The 23,949-nt window shown below is 36.5% G+C and overlaps 1 protein-coding gene across 1 annotated transcript in view; it reads right to left on the bottom strand.

Moving 5' to 3' along the window:
* Positions 1-7,704: 7,704 nt before the first annotated feature.
* Positions 7,705-23,949, bottom strand: part of CHST8 (carbohydrate sulfotransferase 8) — a 113,990-nt gene continuing 97,745 nt past the window's right edge. Inside the window, exons 2-3 of the mRNA XM_008491619.2 lie at positions 11,216-11,253; positions 7,705-8,850 (exon numbers count right to left, since the gene is read on the bottom strand). Coding sequence (XP_008489841.1) covers positions 7,705-8,850; positions 11,216-11,253 — 1,184 coding nt within the window. The remainder of the gene's footprint in view (positions 8,851-11,215; positions 11,254-23,949) is intronic.

Here is a 23,949-nt window from a genome sequence, read left to right as displayed (position 1 = left end):
TGATTCAGTTAAACTCATTAGTCTCTGGATTAAATGAAGTCAATACAAAGCTCTAACTTATTCAGAATGTCCAGAAACCAAAGAAAACTAATTGATTTGAAAATCTGTTTCATTAGAGGGTTTCTACTTTCACATAGTAGCACTCTGGCATTAGCCAAATTTGTTGTTGGTGTTGTCTTGATAATCAAATATAAGAATTTTTTAATTTTTTTTTTAATTACTCCTCTGGGCTGTCCTGTCCTGTGCAGTCAGGGCTGTCTGCCACCTGCTAGAACAGCAAGTTGAGTCCACTTGTTTCAGCTAAGCTGGCTCTGAACAAATTACTCTTTTGCTTAAAATCTTCACCACTGCCTTGCTCAGATACAGATTTAACAAGCTGCTCCTCTTCTCAGCTCATCCTTTCTCCGGAGTAACTGGGTAGCAGTGTTCCAATTAGGACTGGGTAAAATGTTTAGGTGGATGTCATGATGCTATTTTGGAACCAGTGGTGCAGAAATTAAATGAAAATATATAGTGTTTGTGTTTTAACATAATTTACTGTAATGTCATTGCTTTTATCTATTTGCCTCTCTTCTTCTCTGTAATCATATATATGTGTGTTTCAGGATGTAATATCATCCCTTTATCTTCTAAATTTGTCTAAAATTAATTTTACTGCCACACAAGTTCATTCTTGTGTTCATAAACTGTATATTTTGGCCAAATATGGCAGGCTTAGCTTTTTATTCTGAGTGGTTAATTTTGAGACTTCCTATGAATAGCTCCAAGGTAAAATGTTTTTGATCATTACCAGCTGCTACGTGCTTCACAGATGGTAATATAAACCTGACGTTCAATTTTGGTGTGATGATCTAATGGAGTTCTCAGATTTATTTTAGATAATAAAAATAAACTCCTTTTTTTCATAGATAAACATGGATATGGTGTCAGATTCATAACCCACCTTATATTATGTCTGCCACATTTTCCATGCTGCTTGAAATGGTCATTGTGTGCCTGATTTATAAAGACAATATCACCTTGATGAGTACACAGTGTGTCACTTGAGCAGGATTTATGTCTTTATGGATTTTAGTGGAGAAATATAGTGTGAAACTATATATCATAGCCTCTTGTTCTTTCACATTGTCTGTTTTCTTGGTCAGGTTACTTGTGCTGCAGTGTCTGTGACTTTTTTTCCATATTATCATAGAATCATAGAATTAGCCAGGTTGGAAGGGACCTCAGAGATCATCTAGTCCAACCCTTGACCCACCGGAGCAGTTGCTAGACCATGGCACTGAGTGCCACATCCAGTCTTTTTTTAAATGTCTCCAGGGACGGAGAATCTACCACCTCTCCGGGCAGTCCATTCCATAGCCTGATCACCCGCTCCGTGAAGAAATTCTTTCTAATATCTAACCTAAACCTCCCCTGGCACAACTTAAGACTGTGTCCTCTTGTCTTGTTGAAGGTCGTCTGTGAAAAGAGTCCAGTTCCCACCTCGCTACAGCCTCCTTTCAGGTAGTTGTAGGCAGCAATGAGGTCTCCCCTGAGCCTCCTCTTCTTCAGGCTGAACAGCCCCAGCTCTCTCAGCCTCTCCTCATAGGGCCTGTGCTCGAGTCCCTTCACCAGCCTGGTTGCCCTCCTTTGGACCTGTTCCAGGACCTCTACATCCTTCTTAAACTGAGGGGCCCAGAACTGGACACAGTACTCGAGATGTGGCCTAACCAGCGCTGAGTACAGGGGAAGAATCACCTCCCTGGACCTGCTGGTGACGCTGTTTTTGATACAGGCCAGGGTGCCATTGGCCTTCTTGGCCACCTGGGCACACTGCTGGCTCATGTTCAGTTTCTTGTCGATGCAGACTCCCAGGTCCCTTTCTGCCTGGCTGCTCTCCAGCCACTCTGTCCCCAGCCTGTAGCGCTGCATGGGGTTGTTGTGGCCAAAGTGCAGGACCCGGCACTTGGCCTTGTTGAACCTCATCCCGTTGGAATCGGCCCAGCTCTCTAGTCTGTCCAGGTCCCTCTGCAGAGCCCTCCTGCCTTCGAGTTGGTCCACACTTCTTCCCAGCTTGGGAGGGAGCTTTATTAAAAACATTGACAGAAAAAGAGGGATTTCTGGGGAAAAACTCAGTCTAAAACCTTTCCCATTTTACATTGCTATATGCAAATTAAAAATGAATTTGAGATCAGTCAATGAAATGCAATGAAAACCACTAAAGGCTATGTCATTCTTGAATTTCCTCCACACTAGAAATGAAGAAAGAGATAAGCAGAGCAATTCCCGGGGATCAGACCCAAGAAAATCAGATAATGGACAAACAGTAGAGCTATTCTCCCAGTTGTCTGCCCTAAGCATTAGCATACCTGACTACTACTAGGTATAGGAGTATTGTTTGAATGAATACTGTAGAAACAGGTCAGCTATTGGACATGTTATACACACACAGCCAAAACTGTGCCCTGTGGTCTTCAGAATGTAAATCTATCTGTTTGTAGGATGGCAGCACCTCCATGTGACTTCCCAGTGGCTACATAATGACATCTGGAAAGGGTAATACTGACTGGATGCACACTCAAAACAAAGATAAAAGAACTTTCTTGTGATTGTAACGTGCATTACTCTGTATCTATAAAGTTGAAGGTGAACTGTAGCCTAGAGCTTTCCTTTCTTAGGAAAGAAGCCACCTCCACTAGTGTTTAATGGATTGGGACAAGCTCTTACTGCAGTTGCCTTAGGCCATTGCTTCCTATGCTGCTGTTCCCTATGCTTGAACATAATCTTAACACCTTTTGCAGCTGATGACATTACCTAATGTTTGGGTATGTTGAGAGAAAAATTCCCATATTAAGCAAAAATAAATCTGGGCAGGAATCCCAGATTGGGAAAAGAACTGTGAAAAAGTTGGATTGTGAAAGCCTGTTTCATTTTTCATAATTTGACAGCACAATTTTAAGCTCCAGGAAAAAATGATGACACTGGTACAAAAGATCTCTGATAAAGAATCTTATAAAGCTAAATGTGAACCATGGGGCCAGCACTACTCTAAGAGCTGAATTTAAACACAAGAATTCAAGTCTTGTACCCAGTAGGTACATGATAGAGAACTTGATCTCCACTTCAGTTCTTTCATGTGTGTCTTCAGTTAAAAAAATAAAAAAAGTTAGTGGCAAAAGTGGCAATAGATTGCAGAATTTGAAAGAGCTTCATACAAATGAGTAAAAATCATTGTGGCACAAACTGCCTGGAAATGACACTTAAAAGATTTACCCATATAGGTTTTATGTATTTTATGTAATTGCTACATGCAATTAATTTGTTAATGCAATAGTTGTCTCTATGCATAGGATTTCCCAAAGAGAAACTTACAGACTACATACTTGTTAAACCTGACCAGAGAATATTTTTACAAGGCCGAATGTTTTCTTTTTACTAGTCATAAATTAAACATTCTTATTCTTTAATAATGAGTCACAACTACCTATACCAATTGCTTCATAAAATAGTAACCAAATAGTTGGGTGACAGTGAGGAAGGCTTGATCACATCTGTCTGTCTTCCCATTCTGTGTCACTGTGTTCTATACTGTCTTGCCCTTACAGCTCAAGTGATGCATTATGTATAATGCTTTCACTTGCTTCAGGATTAAATTGAAGCATGGAACAGGGGACCTGTCATTCTTAGAACTCAAATCCACTGTGCATCTGACTCCATGTCTAATTCTGGACACCTCTATTTGAATGGATAGTTCTGAAAAGTTCTTTCTGAAGTGACTTATCAGCTGCAAGTATCAGTTGTCACTGTTTATGACTAATCTAAAATCTCATTCTTTCTTGTACTTCACTCCAGTGCATTCTTACAGCAGTATTATGCTGGAAGCCATTAGAGATATGTGTTTACAGGCTTGTCTGCTAGGTTCATGTTAATGAAAACTAAAAAAAAAAAACAAAAAACAAACAAAAAAAACTCTGGGCCTTTTTTAACTTGGTAGCTGTTGCTTTGGGCTGAAAATTCGTTATATCCATCTTGGCATATGAAAATTGGTACACTTTACAAGTCATTGTTCAAGGGTGCAGGTGCATGCTGAGGCTTTGAAGTCTCCACAAATAATAATGCCAACCTGAAAATAATCCTTTGGAGCAGTATCAGCTCAAACCGGCTGAGCTGTGACTTGTTTCTCATGTTGTGCTCTGAAAACAAACCACTGCTGCATGCAGATGCTGTTGTTCTGGTATCATTGGAATTAAAATTAGCAGATCAGGCTGAGATTTGTGTGTTTATTTGTACATTTTCTCTCCCAAATGGCTGGCTGGACTATGTGCAGCTACCTATGTGATTTCTTGTTTGGTGTAAAAAAGGAATGTCTTAATGGTTTAAAGCAACTTGTCTCAATAATAAAGCAATATTAATTAAACAGAACAACAAGAAAAAAAGAAACCATGTTTCTATTTGGTAATTCCAGACAATGTGATACCATTTGAATTGTCTTGGCTAATTAATCTTGAATTTCCTTTTTATATGAAATTGAATACCAATTTCTATATGAAAGGTAAAATGCAGGAAAAAAAAACCCACCTCAGAGGGAGCAAGTTTGAAAAGAATTCAGTTGCATTTTCAGAAAAGTAAATGTCAAGACTTTATATGTGAGGAAAAAAAAAAGATAACCCAAAAGGAAATGAGCAGTCAAACATAATACCACCTCATTAAAATTGTTGCTTTTTATTTAAACATTTGATTGATATGAAATTATTAGTTGTCTGTTGGCTTAGCTTTTTTTGTTCAAGATAATGATCTCTTCTCACTTTAAACTATGTATTTTTACAGATCTGATTTATTTTTTTCTTTGAAGCTATTTCTTGATGTGTTTCTACTAGTCAGTAGGGAATACATGATGAAAGTAACAATGGCAAATTAATGTAAGTAGCCAGTATTGAACACGTTCAAGTATTTAGAAGTGTATTTCTGTCTTCCTTGATACTGTAAAGCAGATGCTACTCTGCCATATACAGTTTATTATAAACATGAAAATAATTTATTTAAGCCTTTGTTTTAAGAATGCTTGTTACTCCAGATAAAAAACCCTGCCAAAGTCTCCATCTTCATTTGTCATTGAAAATGTTATTCACTTGTTAGCTTTTAATGGAGTAGCAAATGTTTTTAATTGGAATAGATTTGGAAGGTAGTCAGAGGAAAGAACCAGTTTGATACAGACAGAAGTGGAATGTTGCTGGTGTTTTTTTTTTTCCATTCATACAGTGAACAGTTTACTGATGTGCAACTGTACCAACAGAGTCTTTCAGATGTAAACATGACCTTGTGGCTTTGTTAATTTAGGTGTAGATGTAGATTAAGGTGAAAAGGAGCTTAGATGAGGGAGGACAAAGGAGAAAGTCAGGTCTGGGATGGTAATCTAGCTATAGGATTAAGTTATTTAATCCTTCCCTTAGAATTTTCTAAATATAGTGGAGATCTGAATACAAATGAAATCCAGCTTTACCCTGGTTGCAGCACTGAGCTAACCCATGAGTCTGCATGTTCTCTTCTGCTGTAATGATGCTGCAGTATAGGTTAATTAGGATTCCTCTCTCAATGGAATCTCATCCACTGACTTGAATGAGTTCAGCACTAGTTTGCAGAATCAGTGAAAACACTGCTCTGCACTGACCTGCTTGCAAGATCAGACTCTGAAAAAGAAGCTATAAGGGCTCCAATATTTATTATGTCCTTTCCTTATGTTGATGACCATGTGAGATTTCTGTAACTATGGGCAAATGCATTACATTAATTAGGTTACTGTTAATTCTTAGGCCACTTTAATATCATTAAATCTAAGGATGTCATAACTCTGTTTGCTAGTGGTGGTCTTGACTTACAACTCTTCCCCCTATCTGCCCATAAATCCTACCACTTATAGACATGGGTGTTCTTATCAGTCTGCACCATGAAGGGATTAATGTGCCTTGTTTTCTCCTGGATATTCCTAATCTTCTGAGTGGAGTTATCTGCCACGCTTACCTGTTGGTGAATGACCCCTAGTCTGTTGCTGCTGATCTGGGCTGGTCTAGCAGAAAAATTACTTTGAATAAAAAGGCTGTTCCCTAGTCAGGTGAGCTGATCAAGCATCTGAGGGGAGTGGAAAGGTGGCAGCAGCAAAGCAGCAATGAAGAGCTTGAGCAGACGGAATGGTAGCTGGATTATGGAACAGTGGAAGTTCCACATTACCTTTTTAATTTTCTCTCTCTCAAAAAAGTACATCAGACATGTGTGAGTTATTTGTCAGTCAAGCTTTTGATGAAAAGTATTTTAAAACATTTTTTACTTTATGGAAAATTTTTAAAACTTAAAAATGATGTGGGGGAGCCTGCATAAACTGCAAGGCCAACACTTGTGATGTGTGTAACTACATCTGTATGAGTAAAAGTTTGTGGATCTGAATTTGTCAATCTGAAACTGCCGGAATCAGGTTTGTTTTCGTAGATGTTTGTGCATTTGTACAGTGCCAGTTGTGGAGGAATTCTTGCTTGTGAAATACAAACTCTAGAAATTACTAGGGTGTCCAAGTTTGACCTTGTGGTTGAGTTTGAGTCTTGTTCCAATTTGGCCAATTTGAACTAATTTCCAGAGGTTAAATGACATGTAAACAAGGATACTGCACATAGAGCTAGTGTGAATGTAGGCTTACAAAACCAATGGAAGTAGAGTATTTGATTATTACAAGGAATTTCTGCTAGAGAGGAAAGCAAGCCTTCTCTTAAGTATATAAAATGAACAATTGAAGTAAAACACTTTGAAAAATTTTAGCATGTTTATTCAGATCTATTTGTTACTGGAATAAACCTGTGCAGATCGTTTGCAGCAATAAAAACAACTGCCCTCTTGGGCAGGAAGTTGCATTTATTCTTGCTTGTTATTATGAAGGAAAGATTTGATATTCCTGGTGACTATGAAGATTAAACCATAGATTTATGTTAATGCAAAGGATTAAAAGAATCTTAATAACATTTATAAAGATGCAAATGTTCGACTACATTTTATCTTTCTGCAGATGAATGTGCCATAAGGGAATTATTGAAGAGGGAGAACATGTCCTCACTCTGAATTACAACATCTGGTTTAATACTGCACTCACATGGTCATGGAGTATTAGTTGTTTTCATCAATGTTTTTGTACAGTATGTCATGGACTTACCTTTCTCCCTAACTAACTTAGAAATATCAGGAAATAATGATCAATGGCTTCAAATATATAGTACCTGCTTAGTGTATGGCTTCATGTGTTGCAGATTTCCACAAGCCATAAATATTACTCAGTGTATTTTTTATTTGCTACTGTCACTTTCAGACTTCTTTCTAAACAGTAAAAAGCCTGGCTTTTTGTGAAAGCCTGGCTCTGCTGTAGAATTGTCATCTGTGATTCCCCAGTGCAAACACACACCCACACTAGCATGGAAAATTATGTGCTTTATTTGGGAGCCCTGACATATAATATTATACACATATGTACATACATTTCTTATGGAGAAATTATAGAAAAAATATGATTTGAAAAAGGAGGCAATTAAGGTGAAGGTGTAAACATCACTAACCATTTATGGTCCATTTTGTGTTTTTTCTGCTTCTTAAACAGTTGTTTACTAACAGACAAGTATATGTGAACAGAAGCCACCTGGATTTGTTATATAATTCAACTGATGCTACTGTGGAAATGTCTCTGCTCTCAATTCAATATAAATCCTCAAAAGGCTTTGAGTAGTTAAACATCAGGTAATCCATATAGTAAAAGTCATAGCTTCGTTGTCGCTGAGAAGGAGAAAGCTCTGCAAAATACTGTTGTGTAATTTTAGTGGTAGTTCTTTCTTCATTGGAGTGCCTGTCTTTAAACTTGGGGAAAGTTAAGTTTTGTGGAGCACCAATTAAGTGCAAGAAAAAGTTTGCATCTTCTTCCATACTTTCAAATTTTCCAACAAAGTCATAGTCTATTAAACATGGGCTGCAAAGCCTGTTGACATGGTCCCAGTGGATATCCATGCCCACTGGCCTATGCACATCCAGGAGATATTGAATGAACTCTTTAAATTTTACTCCAGAGCCTGTCCTTAATGCTTCTTTGGTGGCGTTGGCACGGTATCTGGAAATGATAGCTTTCCCAAAAACTGGGTGGTAGTAATTGTTTGGATGTTCAAACTTGTCCCGAAATGCAGATACCAGTTTTTCAAAAGGTTCTCGAATAAAAAGCATCTTTGTGTAAGTGTTGAGCCTATGATAAATTCCTTTGTGATCAAACCCATCTAGCCTTTTTAAATAGTTTCCATAGTGCACTGTGTTGTGCTGTATATCTTTTGTGGAAGAAGCCAGCCCATTGAGAACCATGAGCACACGTTTCCAGTTAGAGCAGCCAGCTTTTGGTACTTCACAGTATAAAACTCTATATTTATCTTCTACGAATATTCTAGAAACATGATAAGGGGTGATTATTCTTCTGTTATTACTCTTGTATTTAGAGCAAGTTTCCCTCATTATCTGCTTTCTTTCTCTTTGGATCTGATAGAGACTTTTCCATTTGTTGTTGTTTCTATCTTCAGACTTAAGTGTGGGCAGGTTGAGAATGGAGCTGTTCATGGAAATCAGAATTGGGCTCTTCTTAATTATAAATCTCCTCCTCCGTTTATGGAGCCTGATGGAATTAATGTCTTCACCTTTCTGTTGATCTTTCATTGCAAACATTACGCTGCTTTGGCTTCTGTCTGTGCTTTGAAACTTGGGCATGTTTTCAGGTAGGTGTGATGAATCAGTCTGCTTTACCATTGCTACTCCATCTGCAGTACTTTTTCTTAATTTTCTGTCCTGGTTATTGCTGGAAACACAGTCCTGATGGGTGGAGGGAAAGATGAAAGATGTTAGTAAATGACTGTCACCGTTAACAGCTTGTACAACTTAAGCATGTATCTGTTCACACACTGAGTTTAGCAGAGTTGTACAACAAAATGCCATGCTACAAGACCTCAGCCTGTGCCTACATCATAGTAATTACTTTTCCCTCCATCTTGTTTTTTGCTTACACAAATTAAAAGGTTGAGTTGAGCTTGAACTGGTGAATTCCAGTTCACATTTGGGTTTAACTGTATTTGGCTGGTGCTTGTGCCCAGACTTTCATAAATACTCTTGCATTTGATGTGCTGTCTCTGAAATGTCAAAAAAAAAAAAAAAAAAAAAAAAAATCCAGACTGCCTGTTGTCACATATTGTGTGACTTTTTTTTTTTAATTTATTTTTATTTTTTATTAATTTTTTTCCTTGCCCCCACCCCCACCTTGTGCAGATGTGCACAAAATGAAGCCTAATGGGGAAGGGAGGTCTGTAGTATTTGTAAAGTGAAGAGAAGATGTAGAGAGAACAAGAGCAGGGAGAGGGAAGCAGAAAGGTCTGCAACGAGAACACAGAGAAGTGAATTTGAGAGCAGCATGAATAGGGAGCCCAAAGAGAGGCTTGAGTGAGGTGAGCCTGGGACCAAAGCCATTGAGACTTGATGAGAAGCCGTACAGGGTGGGAATGGTGGTGTGGCCAAGTGGAAACAGAGTAAGCAGAGTATCCCATTTGTGGATAAGGGGTTCCTGGGACCTGCTTTTTTTCATTAGGTGGATCTCTGTTCAATACTTCTTTTGGCATATAGCCCAGATGTGCTTCATTGCTTCCTGTTTCTCAAGCCAGCTGCTTTGAATACATGCCTATGTGTCCATGCCTCTAAGACTAAAATTGGCTCTGGACACTTTTTAACTACGTCATCCATGTTTTGAGAACTTACCTGGGAGCAGAGTGGCAAATACTGAAGTACTCCCTAGTGATTCAGAGGAAGCCAATGTAGTAGTAGCATGATTATTGTTTGCCTCAAATACTTAAATGTTTATATAGAGGTTTTGTAAGTTACAAATTTCTGATCTTCAATCTTTGTTTGCTCCCTAATAGTATTTAAAACTGGCTTCAAAAATAAGATGTGGATTAATTTTGAGGTGTATAGTATGTGGATCAGTAGGGTCATACTCTTCCAACATGGCAGATTAAATCTTAATGATAATAGTGATTTTGCAAGTCTGGCTGAAAAAGCAGTGCAACTTAAATTTGTGCTGTCATGGAGGTTATATCTTGCCACATTATTCTTTAAGGCTGAAAAAATGAAGTATTAATTACAAAAAGCACTGGTAAATAAAGAAAAAAACCCAATTTTAAAAATTATATAGGTGGCTTGCTTAAGTTGATACCTATAATATGAAAAACAGAACAGATTGTTATTAAATATAACTTTCAGAGTGCTGAGCAAGTTTGGCAGAACTGAGGCTTAAAATATGTTTTTCCTGCTGTTCTGATTGTGGAGGTCATATGTGGTGTGCAGACTGGGAAATGAACTGATGATTTGTCATACAAGACACCATGTATTCAGCTGTTGGGAGTGATTGTTATACTCCCTTCTTATCTTGCAGTTTTTTCCAGTAATGAAAGGTGTATCAAAGGTCTTGTCTATGTAAAATACCAGATGTATGAATCTACCCTTCTCAGAGTGGCTGAAATTCAATCTTATTTGTTCATGATGTGCCTGATATTTCAAGGTTATCAAATTTGGAATTTCTAGGTATTTTCACCTGGAATGACAGTGATGAGCTTATAGTTTTCGGGAAACCCCGTGCCATGCTTTGAGTGTCTTCTGTCAGTGTAACTCTTTTTCCAGAAAATCAAGCTGGGGCTGCAGAGATAGAGTGATATTGATCCCACTGATTTCACCAGGCAATGGTATTTGGGTAGCAGCTGGCAGGTGCACAGCTGTTCTTTTGCATATTTTGTACTTGTATTTAAACTACGAAACAGGGAAGGGTGGTGGTGGGCTACCACTGCTGCTGTGAATGTGCTGACAGCCACTAGATGGAGGAATTTCACCAGGATTTTTCTTTCGCCTGTTTTCAAGTACCTCGGAAGACATTGACTTGATCAGATTGATTTTATCTAGAATATCAGTGTATACAAACTTTACAGTAATTTTTAACAGTAACCAGTTTAGAAATACTTATAAAAGTGGAATTGTGCAGTTTGTTGAATCCATGTTGTAAAAGGAAAATTTGCACTCTGTGGCATCTTTACTTTTCATCTCTTCAGCCCCAGTCAGTGGCCTTATCTAAGCCATCTCTATCAGTAGCCCATATGCAGAATATGGGTTCAGTTTCCTTTAAGTAGTTCTGAAAACTTACTTTTTTTGGTTGCTGGAATCCCATGTTATGTTTTATCCCTAAAAAATGAAAGAAATTAAAGTCATTACTTAGTGAAAATAAAACATTAGTTTCATTTTAGCTGGATCGTTAACTGTGTCTTCTCAGTAACTAAAAGAAAAACAAGAACAAGTGTGTTAATACAATGATGAATAGACCAATGACAAATCATAATTTATATTTCATAGGAATAGCACTTCTTAGCCTCTTCTTTTTGTTTTTCATACATGTCATAACAGTTGTGAAATAGAGTGAATGTATTTATCTCCATTTTACACATGAAGAAAATTATTCCTTAACCTTGGGTAAAAAACCATCAGCAGAATGAAAAATAGCTGAAACTTGTCATCCCAGGTTAGAGCTTTAAAATAAGGCTATTCTTTGTTTACTTGCATAAAACTGTGTGGTTTCTCCCTGTCCCTGCCATCCCCCTTCCTCCAGCTTTGGATAGCATGGTACTTAATCATAATAACAGCTGGCATTCAGTGCTATCCTTTGCTGTAAAACCAAAGCAACACACAGTGGAGTTACATGTAAGAGAGGTAATGTTTGTAGAGTGTTGGAGAGATGAAGCAATAAATAATTGTTTTTCCCAATCTGCTGGTGTCTACAGTGATGTCTACCTGGAAATAAAATAATAAAGATATGAAAATCCTAGAAGGCATTTTAGCAGCAGGTGTGTAGGATCTCTTTACTATTCCCAACCTCTACAAAAGATAGGTTAATAATAAAGGAATAGTTAATGGAAAACACTTCATAATTAAATTATTTTAGGGCTTGTCAACTTACCAAACTGCTGGCATGGTCACAGTTGCTCAAGAACTTCAGCTGCTTTAAGACTTGAGTTTAGTAAGTCTGTGTTATGAATCCACAATCTTTTTGACAAGAACAATATTACAAGTCCAAGTATTGCAAAACATTGTAAGAGAAAGCATCAGTCCCATCAGATTAATTTTAATGGCACTATGAAAGCTTTCAAATACACTGGGTATCCATAGTTCATCTTGTACTTTATTGTAGTCCTACTTACATGATCAAGCATGTTTTGCTTTTAAAAATCAGATCTACAACTTGGTGTCTATAGTAGAGTATCAGTAAAACTGTGGTGGTTAGATCTGTGCTTTTGGAGCTCATATAAAAGTGCTCATTACTCTTTTGGCTCATGTTTTAGCTTTAGTTCCACTGCAGCAACTTGTTAGCAAGAAAATCAAGTTAAGGTGGATGGGCATCTTGTGATTCTGTGCCTATTAAAAGCAAAGGGAATGTTACTTGATCAGAAATAAGTTTTGGATATCTTACAGAGTGACTCCTAAGCCTTTTCCTGTCTTCTTCTATAAAGTCAGAATGTGTATTCTAAAGAGAAACAGAGCTAATCTATAGCATCCTTTTGTGGATTTTGGAGGATTAAAGCTGATTCTGTTGCAGTAGGCTTCAGATGTTACTGAACTGTTGTCCAGTTCTTGATGTGATTAGTTTAAAAAGCATTTATTCTCCTGCTGTGTAATGTGTACAGGTTAATGAAGGTAAGGAAACTGCTATCTCAAAAACTGAGCACTTTGAAAGAATGGATAGTAGAGCATGAGTGAGTGATCTGTTTAAGCTATGAAAATGTTCTGTTAGCAGATGTAATCTTTTTTTGCTAACCTCAAAGACATAACTTTAAGCTACTTAAGCTAGATTTGTGTTGGCTGTTCAGCCTCTGTTGGGTCATTAAGACAGGTCCTTGGAGTAGTTGCTTAACTTTCACTTAGTCTTTCTTGTAGCAGAGCTTGAAAGTAAATATTTTTCATTATAAATTAAGAATATTGTTATGCTATCTCTCCTTTTACAGGCAGAAATCTTATGCCAGATACAATTTTGAAAAGTTAACCCTAAGAAATTTAGTCTGTTGTGAGTTGGTCAATTCTGCTCAATGTCTGTGGATATCTTTTTGCTTGTTAGGTATATATAATACAATGAGAATTATTATAATTCTCATAATAATATTATTACAGGCAACAGTCACCATTCTGTTCAGTACCACTTTATTCCTCTCAATTATTTAATTTTTGGTCTTTCTTTAAACTGGATTGAGTCATGTTAAGTAACTTTTGCTTCATACTCTGTTGCAAGTCTTGGAGATTTAGTTTGGTTGTCAATACTTTTAATATGGATAGGTCAGAATTTACATTTTAACTGTTTTACACTAGGAGACATTTTTAATGCCTACCAGTGCAAGATAGGAGGATGGTGGTGCAAACTTCCTAAAAAGATAAGATCATATAGCACCTAAAAATCCACTTCCTTTCTGAAAGCACTTTGAGCTTGGTCACTTATTTGAAAACTGAGCAAGTATTTTCAGCCAATTAGATGTAAATATCAGCATTTCCTGTGTCCTATTTGTAATGTAAAAGTTACTAGGTTTTTTTCCCCACCTTTGTTTAGTTGCGGTCATTTATCCTGGCATCAATGGGAGCAGTGATAGTTTGTAGCAATACTTGTTTAGTTACCTGTTGAAGTTGGTATGTGTCTCTCATGAATAATGATTGCTTAACAAACCCTTCAAAAGTGCAAAGAGCAGGTATGAAATGTTGTGATTAATTATGACTAATTACATTTTTGTAGTAGTGTTTCATAAGGGCAACTTATTTGACATTAGTACTTTGCACTGATAGGTTGTGCTTTAAAAAATTAAAAGTAAATGCTAGTAGGAAATGAGTAACTGTTTAAAAATTAAGCTTCATTTACTGGCTCTAAGATGTAATCAGAACAACAATTCATGTTTAATGTAAATGTTTAGTGAAGCACTTGCCAATCTCTTCAATGTTGTCTAAATTTGTGACTTTTAAAGTTGGCTTCTTTTAACTGTCTTTTTTATGATGCAGTCTGTCACTTCAGATTTAAAGCTTCATGGAAAAAACCTCAAGAGCAGTGAACTCAGGGAAGTTATATTGCATGGATCCCTGCTAATCAAAATCTAAATTTAATGTTATGCTACATCTTTAGTATCCGTGTTACATACCAGCTCTCAGATGCTGTTGACAAGATGGTTTGGGGTTTTTTGGCCATAAATAAAATACTAGTGTCTGCACAAAGGTGAACTTTAGTGATCATTAAATATTTGGTGCCAGACATGATGATGGCCAACATCTTGCTAGTGCTCAAACAGAGAGAGAGAGTAGCAAAGAGACAGAATCATTCTATCAATTGTACGTAATTTCTGTCTGTTTTCATGGTGTTCTTTTGTCATTCCCTTGTGCAACTGTGATTTTTCCCGACTTGAGCTTGGCCTATGTTTTATGTCTGCTTCTGTTGTCTTTCATGAAATATGAGCCTTATGCTTCATCCAGTCCTACCATAAAGCCAAGCCCATTGAGAGCATTTTCTTGTTTTAAAATGCTACTATAACACAATAAAATGGCCTTCATCTTCCTTGTGTAATATTATATAGCTTTGCCTCTCTGCTTTCTCCTGTATCTCTGCTTCAAGACCTAATTTTGGTTTGCCTCTGGTGTGTTCTTCTGTTCTCAGACGATACCACAGATAAAGTATTTTTAATAAAAATTAAATTATCCATTGCTGATCTAAAGGTGCTGAAAAGTTAACAGATTTTATGGTTATTTCCTTTGTACAGGGGGGGGATGAATAGAATGATAGTGTGGCTATTTCCCTGTCTCCAAAGTAGCCATTTGGAGCTCTAAGTAGTTAAACATTGTTCTTTAAGTAAAGAGTGCGGCTTTTTTGTTGTTTTTTTTTTTTCCCCCCCTAATTTTGGAAAGGTGTAAGATGTTTGCCAAGCTGCCAAGGGTTAAGGGTCTTTAAATCTCCTCTATGAGCTTTCTTTCATATGTAAATTCCTTTAGATAATTCATAGCTTCTGAAGTTGTAGCTTTTTATTTCAATCCTACCACTGCCAAATAAGTTTAAATGCAATCTAAACATAGAACTCTGATCTGTGGCTTATTCTTAAGAAGTTGTGCAGTAGAATATTTCCCCAAAAGATATCTGTTCACCCTTGTTTTGCTCTCTCCTGTGATGGTATTGTGCACAAACTGAATTACTTCATATTGATCTTGTGCTTTTCAATCCGAGTCGGCTTCAGAGAGGCAGGTATTGAATCTAAGCGAAACCATTAGCTTCATGTTTCTAAGGTAGGCAAATCTGCAGTTTTTCATCCCCTAGGCAGTTGGCAATGCAGAATTGTCCTGCTTTGTATCATGGGGTACTTGTGGTGGTAGCAGTTTGAGTGCACTTCAGTTGATTAAAACACGATTACTCTGGCTTTTTCTGACTGAAATGACTTTCCATCTTAATGAAGTAAGGGAGTCTCTGGACAGAAGTTCTGTATATGGGGAAATGTGTGCAGTTCTGAAGGGCATACCCTGGAAATAATTAAAAGCGTTAGGTTCATCCATCAGTTTGAACAAGAAAAAATTACAAATGGGGGAACAAAAGCAGAACGCACATTAAGTGACTTTTAATGTTTGCCTCTTGAGAACTTTAATAGTATCAGAGAAGGTATTCCCAGTTTGTTTGTGGCACCATTAGCCAATCCTGTACATCCAAATTGAGCAAAACTTCATGAAGTTTTGAAGCATCTACAACCTTTCCAGGTAACGTGTTCCAGGGTTTCACTATGCTCATTGTAAAGAATTTCTTATATGTAGACTAAATCTACCCTTTTAGTTTAAAATTATTACCCATTGTCCTGTTGCAACACACCCTACCAAGAAACCTGTCCCTATCTTCCTCATAGGCCTCCTTTAAGTATTGAAAGGCCACAATAAGGTCTTCCCTGAGCTGTGCGTTTTCCAGGCAGAATAGCCCTGACTTTGTCTTCCAACATTCTAAGGGAACAGGTATATGAATCCTTAAAGAAAGAAGTGTTTTACTGTGTTTTCTCATAATGTTCGTAAGTTCATATTTTAAGGGAAATACATGGTATCTTTATATTCCAAGCTTAATTGAATGAATATAAGAAGCTGGGTATGAATGTTTTATGAAGAAAGTACCATTCTTTCTTTACGTTGTCTTCTCTTTGCTATTGAGCCATCCTAATTAAGGAGTGCCATTTTCTTAATTTATATTTAATAAAAATTTTATGGAGAAAGCAGGAAGGTCAAGGCTGTGCTGTTGCATTCCCCACTCCTTTTGCGGACCTATCCCTGGGAATATAATTAATTAGCATCATTAATTTTCAGGCACCGTCAGCAGTTACTTTCAATTTTTACTTAATACCTTCCAGTGCCTTCATAGTGTGACTTGGACAAGGACATTACATTTTATTTAGGTTTATGAAAAGTATTTTGCTAACGAATGAGACTCCAGACTATCAAATGACATAATTTCCCCTTGTCCTCCCATTAAGAAAGGTGGTAATTGTCAAGCTGTTGACAGGAAGTGCTGGAAGAAGCAATATGAGTAATTTCCTTGGTGACTGTCAGACTTCACACAAGGCTTTCAAACTATATTCACAATAACAGAAATACACCATGGGAAAGGCAGATGATGTAGTCTCTAGGGAGCTTGTTTCTAGCCAATATACTGAAATCAGCCACCAGCCATGCCAGTTTCGTACTGGTGTATTGTCTTGGGCAGCTCACTGAAAGACTAAATGATTCATTGCATCTTTTATTTTTAGAGAGAAGCAATAATAACCTTAAAGTTCAAATGCAGAACATCTGGTATAAATTCTGGTAGCTGTGCTGCCTTTTTTGTCTTGGAATTTCTTGCAAGTACTGTCTGAGTTTGTAAGTTGAGGTTGACAGACTTACTGTTGACAGTGCTCTGACTGTGGATGTTCCTATGGGATAATTTTCCAAATACCGTTATCCATTTTTTTGGCCTCATATCCTATCTCGCTTAGTGTTACCATGGACTAACTGATGTAGTGAATGGAAATTTTCCTTACAAAAATTAGATTTGTGTACACATGAACCATCCACCTGATTTTCAGTGTGGAGGATTGTAAGTTTTATTTGATCCTACAGAGTGTTTAAAACTAACCTAGATATAGATGGTTTTGCAGATATTAAACCAAGAGGCTTTTATATGTGTCTGTGTTGGTTTTTTTTAAAGTACTACTTTCTGGTCATATTCTAAAAATCTGCATCAGTAACGCTGTTTAAAATAAGCCTGTTTCAGCAGGTTTTATTATTTTCCCTTTGTTAGCAAGCTAATGCAAAAAAAGTTCTTCCCTGTTCTATTAAGGCTATGGAGATCTACAAGAAGTTGTAGTATCTTTCCATAAACCATACTCCAAGTTCTCCAGAAGGAATTAGTCTGTTTTATTGCTGTGCATCAATTTTCCCCATAGAACTGTTCCACCTCCTTGTTCTTAGGGTTTTCTTTCTTCTTCCTCAACACCCTGAAGGCATTGTAATACCCAAAAGGAATATACACATACATCAGAACGGGAAAGAAGTGCCTGTTAAGATTTCTAAATGTTTGGAAAGTTTTTCCACCTTTCTGTATCTGCATGTGGCTTTGTTTAAGGAGTAAACTTGCAAATAATTAGAAATTCAAACAGGGTTTTCTCTTGCCTTAAAGTGACACAAGGACTGAGGAACCCTGATTTACTTATTGAATTTGAGAGCTATCGATTACTAGACTACAGTAACAGAGAAATCCTGGGTGAAATGAAGAATTGCATTTGTTTCAGCTAGATTTAATTGTATTTGTCTGTATTTAATGTTTCCTTTAACATTTTTTCAGATCTTCATGGCACAAAAAATGCTGCTAATACTTTGAAACTATTGAATTGAAATTCCCTTCTATGCGTTGCTTCTGAAATTGAGGTAGTAATTGAATCCTATTTTTTCATGAGACTTCTGCTGGTTTCATTCCAAATAAGGTATTTTAATTAAAGTTCTGTGTGGTGTTAGTAAGTTACAGGACTAAGCCCAGATATTAAAAATAATTTATTAAAAGCAGAAAATACAAAAATGTTACTTTCACTGTCCATATTCAGAGAAGAAGCAGATATTGACAAAAGCAGAGCATGGAAATTTTTTATATAGATGAAAGCATTTTGTTTTTGTGGTTTCATATAAATTAAAAAAGTATTCTTTTAGAACTTTATCCATCTCAACCAGGTTTAGTAGTGAAAGATAAAATCCTGTTTTATGAGTCTTGCTTACTAAAAGTAAGCTTGTACAGTAGTACCATCATCTCTCATTGGACTAAGGTGAACCTGTACAACAGCGTGGGCATGAAGATGTCAGGCTTGTAATATTTCTGCTTATGGTCCCTTCCTTTTCCATTGATCTTTACAAGCCTATAACTCTTTTTAAAAGTATGTCATTAGATAGATACTGAAAGGAAAATGCTGATGATGGCTCTACAAAACCAATAAAGCTGCCTTTATTAGCTTTTATAAAAGTCTTTAGTGCTCATAAGGTCTCAGTCTCAGGGAGCAGTAGGCACTTAAAACTCGAAGTTTTCGCCCCTGTGCTTACAGTGCCCCACCCTTTTGAATGTATTTCTTTTCTAAGTTTCTTCTAGTAAAGTCAGCATACAAAATGTACCTGCTTTTGGGTGTTGATAACCAGTGGAAGAGGACAACTGTGGCTCCTGGGATAGGAACATCTTTCTGTTTCCAGTATTATAATAGCTAGGACAGTAAACATTAATTTTCATTAAGCACTCAGCAATAAATCTCAGTTTAATAACTGTTTCAGATGTTCTAGATAAATCCTTAACCTTTCAGTTGTTCCCTCTTGTAATCCTTTATCAGTGATGAATCTTGGCAGTGACAAATGGCACTGTTGGATCCTGCAACTACTTCTTTTCATATTCTTCCTTGTGTGTTTTCTTTAGAGGGAGGAGGAGGGGAATAGGACTGGAGAAGACAGTTTGAATATTAATGCCTATAAGTGACATCCTCCTTTTCTTCCCCTTCCTCAAACTGACTGTGTCTGCAAAAACTAGGAGACATTCTCTTTCTTTTTTTTTTTTTTTTTTTCTAAATCTAAGTTAACTGATTAAAAACCATGTGTTTGCCTGGGTAATGAGTTCAGTAATGTTAGATAATCAGAGATCCACAGCCACCTGGATCACTTAGTTCCAACAAAAATGCACATAACCATTTGAAGTAGGTAAACGGTCTTCAGAGGTGGGAAATATCTTGTGCTCTTGAGATTGTTTGCAATGATTTTATTGTATTCTTTGAAAAAATTGTCTGTATGGCCAATTACTTCAAAAAGTAACGCACAGCACCTTAGAGCAACCAGCAAGCCCAGTAATCTGCTTTTTAAAATTTCTAGACCTCTGTGGCAAAAAAAGTAGCCAATGGCTTTCTTGGGGAAAGTCATACAATGAGTGAGAAGTAGCATATGTCATGTAAGTAGCTGATTTGGGTTGGGCTTGAACAATAGTGGACTCTGAAACTTATGGGTCTGCCTCACCTTTACCACTATGGGAAGACTAGCAGACAGGTACAGTAGCATCTCGGATATATGAATAACATTATTGTCAGTGACAAAATGCAAAGGCAGATGTAATGAAGTAATAACTGTATTTCCAAGGACAAAATAAAATAAACTGTACTCCTTTTTCCAATTAAGATTCAGGTGAAAACAGGATTTTTGACTCTAGGTTAGAATGTAAGTTAGTAAAATTCCTAAAATGAATCTTGTATCTTCATATTTAGTTTTTCTTAAAGGCATTCCTGGAACATAATTTCATGACTATCAGAAATATCAGTGCATATGAATAATGAGTATTGCATAATGCATTAATGTATGAGTAATGCATATGAAATTATTAAAAAAACCCCAAAACAATTAATTCCCTCCTGAATCTACTAGTGCAATATGAAGTGTCTTAATATTGTATATTTTTTTCTTTTAAAGAAAACAGTTCAGACAATGTTAAACATTTTAAAGTTAACAGGTCAACTTCTACATAATGGAAAAGTTTTTTGTAGTTAACACTACTGATAAACCGTTCATCATAAAACTGTTAAATTAAAAATTAAGAATTAATATCTCATAGAAAAGTCTTTGGGATAATGGGAGATACATCTCAAAACCTGAATTTCAGATGGGAAATATCTTCTGTGAGTAGTTTGCTGTAGTAAGGATCTGTACTGATGAGATCTGGCCTGAGCAAGCTGAGCTCAGCTGTGGTGTTGTGCACTTATTTGCCACGCAGTGCAAACAGGTGGAGTTTAAGACATGGCATGAAACTGCCCTGTGTTAGACTACAGGGACTCTGAGCTGTAATGCTTTTGCTGACCTGTAACCAGCTCAGTGACCTTTTTAGTAACTGTCTAGCCCCAGGAAGTTTTGAAATGAATGGGAAAGTCATTCAAGAGAGAGGCTGCAGTATCACAGAACGAGGCAAACTGGCTCTGTCTTCTGCAGTGATACCTGTCTCCATCTCCAGGCACATTCAAGAGCTGAGTACATTCAGTACCTTCTAAGAACTGGCTTAGACCCTAAATTTTCAGTGGTTCCAGTTTGATCTTGTTTCTGGTTTATCGTTTAGTGGGAATAATCTTTCCTAGCAAGCTGTCAAGGGTGCTATAAAACTTTATTAATATTAAGCAAAGAGCTTGGAGATTCTCCACCACAATGTGGAATATAACAGTAAGGCTAATGCTTTAATAGCATGGGGTTGTTTGTCACAGAAATAATTAATTCTGTCCTGTCTCTTGGAACAACTACAATGATTTTTGTGTTATTTGTTAATATATTTAGATTAGATGCTAAAGTGAAAGCCTAAACATGCTGTCATTTTCAGACACAAGCAATTAGAGTGCAGTTGTATTATTGTTTTATAATTCAAGCCTAGTGAAGTAATAAATTAAGCAACTCATTAAATTTTCAATTGCATTAATAGGAAAATTCAACTTATTAAATTCTGATAACAAAACATTGAAAAGCCATCTTTATTTTTTCCCCTCTATCTTCGTTAATCCTTGTTGCCTGTCTGGATTTTTCCTCATAAGGGTAGAAAATTAAGGTAATAAACTTGTAAATTGTAGAAGACAATGTCTCTTATGTGGTGTGTAATATTGATCCTCCTTGTCACATTGTAAAGAATTTTTAAACGAATTCTCTTGACTGACAGCCAGCTGCATAAATAGCTGCAGGCATGTCAAGTTGCTAATAACTGATCCCATTCTCCTGCCACCAAATGTTAAAGTTTAGTGTTTTTTTGAGAAAGAGAGGACTTCCTCACCACCCTCAAAACAAAACAAACAAACCTACTCCCTGCTCCCACAAAGAACCTCAAACTTGCCCAAACGCAGTGACCAACTGAAATGAAGCTTTCACCCAGCTGAGACTACACAGATTCTGTGTTTAGTCCAATGTAATGCAATGTGCTTCAGGATTTGCTGTAGAGTTTGCATCTCCAAAGCACTTTTTAGATCATTGTGAACTGTATTGAGGTTTTCATTGGAGTTCCTGAAGTCTTCAGAGTGATGAGAAAGGATTCTTCAAATGGGTTCTGACTGGGTTTTAACTATAAGATATTTATTTCCAGAGCTAAAGATGCTCCCACTCTCAAGATAGGAAGCATGTCCAAATATTTTAAATATTCACAATTGTGATAGTTGAGATATTCACAGCAAAGCAATAATGGTTGGTGAAACTTCAGTGTGAAGTTTTGCTTTTCTGGAATTGTAGATTTACAAACAAGTTTCTACATAATGTGTTTTTCTTGAATACAAGGTATTAGCAATGAAAGGACTTTTTAAATTTTAATTTAGAATTTCATGTAGAAATGTTATCTGTACTGAAGATATGTTTGGTTTCCCTCATCAGTGTCATCAAAACTTTTCTTTTGTTTGGTTTAAGCATTTATCTTTAAAGTATACAGCTGTAACTGAACAATTTGGTTAAACTACCTGTAGTTCTATGCAATGGCTTCTTAAAGACAGTTTGCTAGAGTAACAGATTCTGCCTTTTCTTTTTTTTCCTACTGTCAGTCAGAATAATGAGTTTTAATGTACTTTTCCATTTATTTCTTTGAACAACACTGCAGCAATCAAGCATATTAAATAATTTCCCTAACCTTGTCTTGGACTTGCACTAAGGATGTCCTTAATTGGGCAAGTGTAGCACAGATGCAAGGTCTATGATTACTGCAGCTATGCCAGTCTACTGGCAATGTGTCATTTTTAATGTGACAGCTGTATTCCAGCAATCAAGGGTTACAGCTTCTGGCAGCATGAAGTTCTCATTATGCCATTTTTGCTCTGCAGTACAATAATTATTTCAGAGCAAGCTGCTTCCTTCTCATCCTTAACCTGAGATCAGAAGTCTTCCTGTTTATTGTTTTGTGACTTTTCATGTAATTGTTAGCAACAGCAGCTGGGTTCATATTTAAAAGTTGGTGTTCTGAGACTGATCTAAGGTGTATTACTGCAAAAAAAAAAAAAAAAAAAAAATTGAAATGTGTGTGTATATAAAAAAAGTAACAAATCAAAATCTGTTTCAAAGTACATTTCTCCTTTGAGTAAATAAACTAGGAATAGTTAAAAACTATAGGGGAGTTTATATACTTCATCATATGCACATATTATTTTTATGAACTCATCTTTCTGTTAATCTATGAACTATGAAAATGAATACTTCCTATAATGGTTTCATCTTGGGAATTTAAAAATAAAAGCCATGTAGTATATAGAGAAGATGCCACAGCAGAAGTCTAAATCAATTTGACTGATTTCACTTGAGATATTAAGAGTAATATTTTTGTTATTTTTATCCTGAAACATTGAATTTTCTTCAAAGCCCAAGAGGTAAATGCTTAAGTGAACTGTTAAGAGCTTTATATTACCACAACGAAATATGCTTGCATTTGCAGAGGTTAAAGGCTACCTCTCTATCTTCTTTCCCTGTTGCTATTCTTAAGTTGATTTGGGCATCTCAGAACTGGAGATTGAGCATTTAGATTTTTTTTGTGTCCTAGACCAAAGAATCAAGCTAATTTAAACGGAACAGTAACATACAAAAGCCTCAAACCTCTGAGTTATAGGTCCATGTTAAAAAACAGAACTGAGTTTTCTCATGTCTAATGACTACAGTGCTAATTGCAATTGCATAAGAAATTAGAGAAGCATCTTGTAAAGAAAATAACTTTTCATCAGCACCTTATTTTTAATAAGTCAGTCTTGAATTTTAATTTGTAATTCAATTTCCTCAATACATTTGCCTCATGTAACTGAGAAATCAGTGTCCGTGGATGGACGTATTGGTTTTGTCTCTCTACTTTAAAGATCATGTCCTAATTCAAGCAACTATAAACATTAACTTTTTTCACTAATTTTAGAATAGATAAGATTCCTCTGTAGACTTAAGAAAAATGCTTTTGGTAGCAGGATAGTTTGATACATTACTGCTATGTGACAAACCCAGTACAGAATCCTTATTAATAATCCTATTAATGCTTCATCTAATGTAAGGGAAATGGTAAATAAATTGTGTGTTAACCCACTGCTGAGCTTCCAATTACTATTTCCTATTTCTCTCCCTATCTTCTTGCAATAAATCATTTTTTTAATATGACTGAAATGTTATAACAATTGAGGGTTAGGATCCTAACAGCATGTAGTCCTCATTACATGATTTCTGCTCTACAGCAAAATAATGATTGTGAAGCAAGCTGTTCTCCATGTAACACTTACAGAATCACTCATAAGACTACCCATTTACCAGCTTCTGGTTATGGATTCAATTACTTCATGCCTCAGGTTTGTGGATGTTGGAATCATGTCATGCATCTGT

The sequence above is a fragment of the Calypte anna genome, chromosome 11, assembly GCF_003957555.1.
Source record: "Calypte anna isolate BGI_N300 chromosome 11, bCalAnn1_v1.p, whole genome shotgun sequence".
Lineage (NCBI taxonomy): Eukaryota > Metazoa > Chordata > Aves > Apodiformes > Trochilidae > Calypte > Calypte anna.
This window is presented reverse-complemented; position numbering and strand designations above follow the sequence as displayed.